General features: G+C 43.6%; 1 protein-coding gene across 1 annotated transcript; it reads left to right on the plus strand.

Annotated features, from left to right (window-relative positions):
• Positions 1–250: 250 nt before the first annotated feature.
• Positions 251–10,314, plus strand: UCMA (upper zone of growth plate and cartilage matrix associated). The gene is made up of 5 exons (XM_067537302.1): positions 251–308; positions 858–923; positions 1,049–1,144; positions 3,352–3,450; positions 10,217–10,314. The coding sequence occupies exons 1-5, from the start codon at positions 251–253 to the stop codon at positions 10,312–10,314; spliced, it is 417 nt and encodes a 138-aa protein (XP_067393403.1).
• The last annotated feature ends 432 nt before the right edge of the window (positions 10,315–10,746 follow it).

The raw sequence follows: 10,746 nt of genomic DNA on the forward strand, positions 1-10,746 counted from the left end.
CTCTGATTTCCATCAAAATGCTGATGACCACAGGATCCGTCTCATATAGATGTTTTCAAGTTGCCTGAAACCTTTGGTCGGGCAAGGAGCAGCCAACTGAAGTGCTACCCAGTGCTCCTCCTCCTCCCCCAGTGACATCCCAGCTCCCTGCTTCTTTTTCCAGCTAACAGGAGGAATTTGCAAACAGATCTCAAGAAACTTGTTGTGATATTCATTATTTTCCTGAGGAGTTAACCGGAGCGCAACAAAGATGAACTGGAAAGAAATTCTTTTTCTCTCTTGCCTTGCAACTTTTGTCCTCTTGGTTGGTATGTATGATCCAGAGTAATAAGAATGCTAAAAGGAAAAATAGAATTTCAGCAAGGAATGACAGAAATCTGAGCTTGTGTCGTTAGGGATGACATATTATAAGAACACTCCTTTGCCACATTGCTAGTCAAATGTGCATGAGAGTATGTGAGAATCTAATCTAATCCACTGTAACTTCTTACAGTCTTTAAAGGATTAAGGCATCAAGTTATACTAAGAATACGCAGACAATTTTTTTAATTTAACAGGATAAATTGGATTAAATGTCCTTATAGGTTAATTGTTATAAGTTAATTGTTAATTGTTATTTTTTATGGTTTTCTATGAAAATAAACACTGGGAAGATAAAAATATATATCTACGTAGCTGCTGATTGTACTTTTGCACTTGCTGGGTAAAAGTGAATTTCCCAGGCTGGTTGTTATTTGACTGCAGGGTTTCTAGGGTTGTAGCAGGTAGCAGCTTTCAACATCTGCTTGAGGTTTTTTCTGTGGGATGCTGCATTTTTTCACTGAACTCAATACTATGTTTGTATTGTTTTCATCCAGTTCTCGAGGAAAGCGACGGCGCTGCTGTGGGCACCAGGAAAACAGCTGGGGAAGAAGACAAGGAAAGTAAGTGGAGCTGCAAATGTTAAGGGGGAGAGGAGAGAAGTTGCTCATATAGGTTTCAAATGTACATCGATGCCCCTATTTACTATCTATCAGTGGCCGATCAAGTCCCTTCTCTTTGCTTTCAGGTGTGAAAAAGAAGATTTTTATACAAGAATCGGATGCCTCTAACTTCTTCAAAAAGCGTGGCAAGAGAGCCACCAGATCCAGAGATGAGCTCAATGGTGAGACTGTTCAGAAGTGTTTACGGAAAGCTGTATTTTCTTTGCCCCTCTTTCATCTCCCGCTTCCCTTGAGACAGTACTAAATTGCCTGCCACTCTCTAAAAGGATTTATTCACTGATCAAAGTTGTTGTTTCTTTTGGATTAGAACAGGTTCCTTCTCAATTATCTACATTTTCAATTACAGAAAGTACCTACAAAACAGCAATTTTGGGGGACAGCCAAAGGGATTAGAGTGAGGGAGCGGGGAGGAAAGGTAATTTTTATTAACTGAATAAAAATAATATAGGAGAAGTCTAAAAATCTGAACTTTACAGACTTCCAGTTTGGAAGTTATAGAGAATACTGAATAATTTCTGAGTGGATTTAACTGACCAGTGATTGCTGAATTCTCCAAAATGACGTTTGTTCGCTGGCATCTTTTCAAATGAGACAAGAGTCAACGTTGGAAAATGAAATATTTTTCAGCTGCAAAAATCTCTTTTGAATTTGGCTAACAGAACTGAGGTGGATGCTAATGCCTTGGTTTTCAAAAGGGCTGAGACATATAGCAGGGCAGACTCAGCACCGCAGGCTGTTGTAGGAGGTGCAGGATAGCATGGTGAAGTGAATATAGGGGCTTATTTAGTTCCTCTCCCTAGCTCCTTACACACAGTCATTTGATGAAAGCTGCTCAGTAACAAGCAGGTTTCAGGCCCGGTGCTGAATGAATGTTTTCAGCTCTTCTTGGAAAACATTTGCCAGTGTAGCATTAAGAAATATGCACCTGGCTTCCGCAACACCCTTTTATTTCCACATGGACTGGAAAATGTAACTGAATTCGCATGACTTGTTTGCTGAAGCACTAGAGATCATAACAAATTCACTGACTTGGGACTATCTGTTCTGTGGTTGAACAAAACTTTAGGCCCATTACTGGGAGCGATGTTAACCCTTTCAGCAATCATCTGAAAATTAGCTCAGTTCAAGTGCCATCGAGGGCTGATGTAACAGGTAACACTTTAAAATACAGGGCACAAATATCATGTAATGACTGCATAATAGTACATTAATTGTGGGACTATTTAATTACATTGTAACTACCAGGCAGTGTCCAACTAATTGGGTAATAAACATATAGGTGGATGCTGATAGTGATGTGCCTTCTAACAGTGTAAGTTACAACAGGGTCTATAAAAACAACACGTGCAGTGATGTGTACCTATGATGGAATATTTTAATGGTGTGCATTTTTTTCAGGGTTATATAAAGTGAGTGGGATTAACCTTCTGCCATTCCACTGCTGATCTCTGTTACTTGATGGGCTCTTGTCCAGAAGCAATATATCACGTAACCTATTTTTCCAGATATTTGATAAAGCTATTAGGTCAGAATGTATTCTCCTTCACATCAGTGTTGTATAACCACTGATGTCACCATTCCAATACACAATCCCACTGAAGTGAATGGGTTTACATTGCTGTGACTCAGAGCAAAATTTGGCCCAGTGGCTTTATGAAATATGCACAGGTGGGTAGGTTATAGGGATATTACTTGTGGATGATGTTCCACCAAATAACTGAGCAGCGGGATTGTCCGTGATCAGTCTCCTGCTGTTCAGGCTGGAATCAGGCTGAGCTACAGAGCTTCACAGTGATAGGGCTCTGCTCATAGAACAAAGTCTAGCCAGAGCTCACGGCGTCATTGTACATCCTTCCTGTTTAGTCCAGTTTAACCAAGAACCACCATTTCCATCCATCCCTCTGCGCATTAGCGAGCTGGAGATGGGGAGCTGTAGCAGGACACTGGGCCCAGATTACGACTGTGCTATCAACGGCCTCCCCTCTCCCCATGTGTCCAATTTATTATTTACCGTTATGGTAAAAATTGGACAAATATGATAACTGTAACCCACCAACCTAAATTAGAACAACCCCAGTTTTATCTATGGAGTTTAACAGGAGTAACACAGGAACTAGCAATTTCTCTACCAGCACCATTGCAGGTATTGTTCCATTGTGCTGCACAATGAGATGATGAAATACAGATTGTCTAGTTCTTAGAGAGCCTACTGTAAACAAGGACTTTAGCAACTAAGCCTCAGCGAAAGCCCAGGATAAAGGTACTGCTATACAAGGCTAATCAGATTCATTGGGTTTTGAGGACAAAAGCTATGCTCAGGCATCTTAAGGTTTCTTTGCTGCTAATACCATCAAAATCTCTTACACAGCTGAGACCCAGCAAATGCTGCTTGCTGATGAGCAAAGAAGGGAGTATTTTGAAGATCAAAGGAACAAGTTTGAGAATTTTGTCAAGGAAGAACGTAAAGGTAAGAACGACAAAACAACAAAATGTGAAACATTAGATGGAGGCTGTCAGGATATTATTTATTATTACAGTTATTGAACATTGATATATTTGCAGCACCTAAAGGTCACAATGAAGTTGGGCTCTGTAGCGCTAGATGCTGTACAAACATATAATTACAGCCTCTGCCCCAAAGAACTTACAATCACACTCGAGAGAACAACTCTTGCCAAATTCTACAAAAGTTTTGCATCATTCATTCCCACAGGCTCAATATTCTATCATATACCATATGATTTATATCCCCAGCTACTGGTGATGCTCTAATTCTAGAGAGGATTATATAATGGGATCCCAGGTTTGCATTTCCTAGGAGTGATTCTGTGGAGTCTTTTCAATCTCCCTGCCTATAGGACACAGCTACTGAGAAAGCCAATTCCATTGGGTTTTATGTATTGCCTTAAGATGAAAAGGGGATGCTGGAATAAGGCTTCTGTTTATTGGGATGGGATTCTAGGAATGCAGAATGTCCCTTGGATTGCATTTCCTCACTGCTTCCACGCTTTCTAGCCAGTAGAGAGCTCTCATAAAATCACTGCTAACCACTCGGAGGAGTGACTTGGTACCTGGAGGCCACCATCTGGGAGCATTCCACATCCCATATCTATGAAACCCTACTGATTTCAACTGGGCTTTGCACGCTGCATGGTGACACTTCCATCTGAGGAATGTGCATGACATTAGCACCGTCTGCTTAGCAACAGAATCACTATACAAAATCCCAGGAGGTTGAACAGTGGGTAGTTTAAGTGCTGGTTGCATGCAGTATCATGGAATAAGCAGGTGAGTGGCAGCTTTAACTAGCAATTTCCCTTCATGTATCAGTTAAAGATTAGCACATGGGTAAATTGATACACAGTGGGGTTAAGTGGTTTGCTGAAGGTCAAACAGCAGGTCATTGGCAGAACTGGGCATAGAACCCGGGTCACCTGACTCCCAGTCCTGTGCTCTAAAAATTGGAGCAGAAACAGAATGTGAGCCAATAACTTGCTTTGTGGCATTGAGGAGTGACTTGCCTAGTGTGATGGGTTTTCCTGGGGTGCAACCTGGACCGTGGGACTGTTGAGCCCTTTGTCCCACCAACCGGGGTTCCCCTTACACTATGATACTGTTAGCAAGCTGCAAACCTCTGGCAGGTACTGCACTTACACAGACATCCACAGCCTCAACTGAGTTACATGAATGCTTTCCCCAGCCACTCATGAACCAACACTAGGGAGGCTCCAGGCACTTCCCCCCAGCTCCCCCGCCTTGCACCGCAGAACTGTACTGTCTTGCAGTGTTCAGAAGCCTGGCCAGCGTAAGTTCATTATCCAATGTGCCCTTCCCTCAGTGTGGAGAAGACACACACCAGCTTTTGTAACTGAGCTGAGATTTCCCAAGCATTTGAACCAAAGCACACTGTTTTAGGTAAAATATAAAACATTAATTTACTACAGAGAGATAGATTTAAGTGACTAGAAGTAATAGGCATAGAAATCAGAGTTGGTCACTTCAGAAACAAAAATAAATTTGCAGTCTAAGTTCTGCCCACTCAACTGGATTTGAATTAAGCAGTGTCTCACCCTGACAGTTAGTACAAGCAGGTTACAGGTCCTCACTACCCAGAGTGGAACAGCCTTCCAGCCTGGGGCAACCCTTCCTCAGTTCAGAGACTTTATCCTCCAGACGTTTCTTCCAGACGTTGAGACTTTTAAAGTGATATCTCTGAAGGCCTATTTGTACAAAACATATCAGAATTATATGATGGCGGTGAATATGGGGGTTCCAGGGTATTGCTTTGAGGTACAGAGGGTCATATCTAGTTTACCCAACTGTAATGATAGGATACCTTAGAGAGGAACATAGAATCATAGAATCATAGAATATTAGAGTTGGAAGGGACCTCAGGAGGTCATCTAGTCCAACCCCCTGCTCAAAGCAGGACTAACCTCAGCTATATCATCCCAACCAGGGCTTTGTCAAGCCTCACCTTAAAAACATCTAAGGATGGAGATTCCACCACCTCCCTAGGTAACCCATTCCAATGCTTCACCACCCTCCTAGTAAAAAACTTTTTCCTAATGTCCAGCTTAGACCTCCCGCCCTGCAACTTGAGACCGTTGCTCCTTGTTCGGTCATCTGCCACCACCGAGAACAGCCTAGCCCCATCCTCCCTGGAACCCCCTTTCAGGTATGCTGCTATCAAATCTCCTCTCACTCTTCTCTTTTGCAAACTAAACAAGCCCAGTTCCCTCAGCCTCTCCTCATAAGTCCTGTGCTCCAGCCCCCTAATCATTTTGGTTGCCCTCCGCTGCACTCTCTCCAACTTGTCCACATCCTTTTTGTAGTGTTGGGCCCAAAACTGGACACAATATTCTAAATGCGGCCTCACCAATGCCGAATAGAGGGGAATAATCACTTCCCGTGACCTGCTGGCAATGCCCCTCCTAATGCAGCCCAATATGCTATTAGCCTTCTTGACAACCAGGGCACACTGCTGACTCATATCCAGCTTTTTATCCACCGTTACCCCCAGGTCCTTTTCTGCAGAGCTGCTGCCCAGCTCGTCGGTCCCCAGTCTATAGCTGTGCATGGGATTCTTCCTTCCTAAGTGGAGGACTCTGCACTTGTCCTTGTTGAACCTCATTAGATTTCTTTTGGCCCAATCCTCCAGTTTGTTTAGGTCACTCTGTATCCTATCCCTACCCTCCAGGGTATCTACCACTCCCCCCAGCTTAGTGTCGTCCGCAAACTTGCTGAGGGTGCAATCTACCCCATCCTCCAGATCATTAATAAAGATGTTGAACAAAACCGACCCCTGGGGCACTCCGCTTGTGACCGGTTGCCAGCTAGACATGGAGCCATTGATCACTACTCGTTGAGCCCTATGCTCTAGCCAGTTCTCTATCCATTTTATAGTCCATTCATCCAACCCATACTTCTTTAACTTGCTGATAAGAATACTGTGTGAGACAGTATCAAAAGCTTTGCTAAAGTCAAGGTATATCACATCCACTGCCTTCCCTACATCCACAGAGCCAGTCACCTCATCATAGAAAGCAATCAGGTTGGTCAGGCATGACTTTCCCTTAGTGAATCCATGTTGACTGTTCCTGTGAGTCTGATTAATTAATGTTTGTAAAACACTTTAGGCTCCCTGGATGAACGATGTTAGAAAAGGGCAAACTGGCATATCATAGAAATGTAGGTCTGAAAGGGACCTCAAGAGGTCATCAAATCCAGCCCTATTCACTGAGGCAGGGTCAAGCAAGCCTAGTTCCTCCATAACAGGTGTTTGTCCAACCTGTTTTTAAACACCTCCAGTACTGGGGATTCCTCAGCCTCCCTTGGAAGCCTGTTCCCAAGTTTAGCTACCCTTTGTAGTTAGAAAACTTTTCCTCACATCTAACCTAAATCTCTCTGGCTGCAGAATAAGCCCATGGCTTCTCGTCCTCCCTTCCATGGACATGAATAACAATTGATCACTCATCTCTTTAGAACAGCTGTTCACATATTTGGTAACCGTGATCAGGTCTCCCCTCAGCCTTTTTTTCTCAAGACAAAACTGGCCCAGGTTTTTTTCCACTTTTCCTCTTGATCAGGTTTTCTAAACCTTGTATTATTTCTGTTGCTCTGCTCTGGACTCTCTCCAATTTCTCCACATCTTTCCTAAAGTGTGGCACCTAGAACAGGACACAACACGCCAGCTGAGACCTCTCTAGGGTCAAGTAGAGCAGAACAATTACCTCCCAGGTCTTACATTCAACACTCATGTTAGTACACCCCAGAATTATATTAGCCTTTTTTGCAACAGCAACATATTGTTGACTCATTTTCAGTTTGGGATCCACTGTAACTTCCAGAGCCTTTTCTGTAGTACTACTGCTTAGCCTGTTATTCCCCATTTTGTGCATTTCATTCTTCCTTCCTAAATGTAGTACTTTGCACTTATCTTTATTGAATTTAATCTTATTATTTCAGACCAATTCTCCAAATTATCAAGGTTGTTTTGAATTCTAATCCTGTCCTCCAAAGTGCTTGCAACCCCTCCTCGCTTGGTGTCATCTGCGAGTATTATAAGCATACTCACCACTCCATTATTCAAGTTACTAATGAAAATATTTTTGCTTCTCAGCCATTGTATTGATAGAAGTGGAAAGATGTCCTGTTTCCTTGTGCTTTTATCCGTCAGAAATATGAGCTAATTCAATCTAGAAGGGGTTCTTGAAGGGAACAAAGAGGGAAAATTACTTTTAAATTGACTTTTTAAACTAGTTGTACACAACTAAATAATTCCTCCACATTTCTGGAAATAGACATCTAAATAAAACAGGAACAGTTTTCTTTCTTCTTGGTTGTCTTTCTTCCAGTAATGGCAGCCTTTCTTTCTACACATATTTTTTTTCTACAGTTGATACTTTTCTCACTTTGCACATAACAAACTTTAGACCTAAGACCTCACTGGCAGGGCCCAAATGGTGGACATTAATAGCACAGTTATTCAGTCAGTAAACCTAGTGCTCTGGTGTGATGCACTCCCATTACTATGAGATGGGGATGACAATGGTCTTTCAGATGCTCCTTTCTGTTCTGTGGAGACTTTACTTGCAGTAAGAAAGCGTTGCATAACAGAGCATCCCAAAAGAAATGACCAAGTGGCTTTACAGACATTTCAGCTGGCTCCCTCTGGAAATTGAGTAGGGAAAACCATTTGTGGGATGACTGCTCAGTGAAGTGGTCAAAGGTGAGGACAGCAACAGAAGGGAGTGGTTTTCACTTGATGGTATAATAAACACATCCATGTGGGTATTTCTGAAACCTCAAATGGAGGTGGCTAACCAAGCCAAATTCTAAGCAGCTCTGCTGCCCATCCTTTTTTAAGAGGAAAATGGTTAGAACTCACCCAAAGGCGTTAGTTATTTCTATTGCCTCATCTTTATTACATTTTTGGTTTTATGCCAGAACTGTCATGGAGACAGATTTACAGAATAGGAGAGGCTATTGTTTTGAGAATATTGACAAAATAATCTGACTTTCCAGTTACAATAAATAATACCTGCCTCTTATATAGCTCTTTTCATCAGTAGATCTCAAAGCACTTTACAGAGACGGTTGATATCATTATCCCCATTTCACAGATGGGAAAACTGAGGCACAGAGATGTGAAATGACTTGCCCAAGGTCACCCAGCAGGCAGGTGGCACAGCTAGGAATAGATCCCGGTCTCCTGAATCCAGTCTAGTGCTTTATCCATATTGTTTTAAAATGATGCTTTGGAGAAAGTCTGTATTAGTGCCTTTGAGAAAAGAAGAGATTCAGGACATTAAATGCAGCCTTAATGAGCCTAAAAAACCTGATGACCACTTTAACCCTTTGTGACTTGTACGTGCCTAGGGTAGCCCCCCTGAAAATGCCAAGGGCAGGGCAGGCTGCAAAAAGGAGAGCAGATTCTCCCAGAACTGGTGACTAACACTGAAGTTAGATTCACCAACCAGTCACCAACAGCACTTCTGATTCCCCAGAGTGGTTATCAAAAAGCTAAAAACAAGAAGTTACACAGCCCCCTTTACAGCAGCTCAGTCTCTGGCTCCCAGTCAGCAACTAGGTCCAATAAAGAGATAAGTTATTAAAACGCTATCCCTTTACAAAACGTTCTTCTGATCCCCAAAGAGTCAGCCACATTGCCAGATCATAGAAGATTGGGGTTGGAAGGGACCTCAGCCGGTCATCTAGTCCAATCCCCTGCTCAAAGCAGGACCAACCCCAACTAAATCATCCCAGCCAGGGCTTTGTCAAGCCAGGCATTAAAAACCTATAAGGACGGAGATTCCACCACCTCAATGCCTACATTCAAACCCTTAGGCTCCTACCCTAGAAACTTAAGTCACCCCAATGTAGTAATTACAACCAATAATTACTGCAGTGGTTCAAGTCCGCACTACTCTCCTTCAGTCCGTGGTGCACGTCCTCACCAGGAGGCGGGGGCTGAGAGCCCAGGCTCTCAGATCCTCACTCAGCTCCCTGCTGGGAGCCCTGCTGCCCCCAGGCTCTGGGCTCCCCGCTCCTTGCTGCTGGGAGCCCAATTGCATACCCCTCCCCCGGCTCTCAGCTCCCCACCCCCGCAGCAAACCAGGAGCCTCCCTGCAGCCGGGCTCAGAGTGGGGACGCAGGGGGCAGCTTGGCCCCCAGTGGGGTGCAGGGCAGGCACTGCCTGGCTGGGAGCGGGGGAGCCCAGGGCAGCTGGACTCTAGCAGGAGTGCCCCACCCCGCCCCAGGAGACAAGCCAGCTTTCTTGTCAATTTCATGGATCCAGCAAGAATGACAGTCAACAGCGGATGTAAGTATCCCGCAGTGTCTACACAGATACTGGGTTGCCCTAACTGCACCGACATAAGCCCTACACCTCTTGTGAAGGTGGAGTTATGACGTTGGTGCAGTGGGCAGCTTACATGGGCAGGAGCAAGGCAGAAGTGTGTACACTGACATAATTAGGTCAACGTAAGCTGCCTTACATCAGCCTAACTCTGTAGTGTAGACTTAGTCTTTGGAGAAGTATGTTGGGCCTAAATTACCCCAGAACCTCCCTAAATTGCACACAGTTTAAGAGACAGGGATGCAGAGTAGGAGATTTGAGAGACAACAGTCCTGGTCATCATTTCAATGCACATCTGGCATTGGATCAGCCGGTTGTCAGAAAATGAACCGCAGTTCACGTTGTCGCTTGTTATTTCCACCCACATCTGCAGAGCAGCAGGAGAGAAGCCGGGAACAGATCGAGCAATGGCGTCAATATCACTACGACGGTCTCTACCCCTCTTACATGTACAACCGTCACCACATCTAGATGTAAGGAGAGTGGACTAAAAAAAAGTTAACTATTTGCTGATTAAGCCGTTCACTGGACACCAAAGAAGCAACAGCATTTCCAAAGTCTTGGCCGTGTCATGGATCCCACTGTGGAAGCTACTCCACTCAGCCCTCCTACTATATTATTTGCATTGACTCTGTTTTAGACCTTCTCATGGGGTGCCGCTTTGCTTTGTATTTTGAGGTGCTGGTATGTGTGGCAAAAATCTAGATTTAAAACACAAAAGTGGAACCGTGTAGACAGAAATAGATCCTTGAGCCATGTATAAATAAGGATAGTTTAGGCTGTTTAGAATTTGTCCCGTGTAAACAGGTAAGAATGTTTTTTAAAATCGCTGTATTTTGAAGATCACTGAAAAGAACATCCATCTTTGCTATAATCCCAGAGTCTCTGTAATATTTTACCTTA

This window comes from Emydura macquarii, unplaced genomic scaffold, assembly GCF_026122565.2.
Source record: "Emydura macquarii macquarii isolate MOO-44397 ecotype Brisbane River unplaced genomic scaffold, CSIRO-AGI_Emac_v2 contig_3720, whole genome shotgun sequence".
Lineage (NCBI taxonomy): Eukaryota > Metazoa > Chordata > Testudines > Chelidae > Emydura > Emydura macquarii.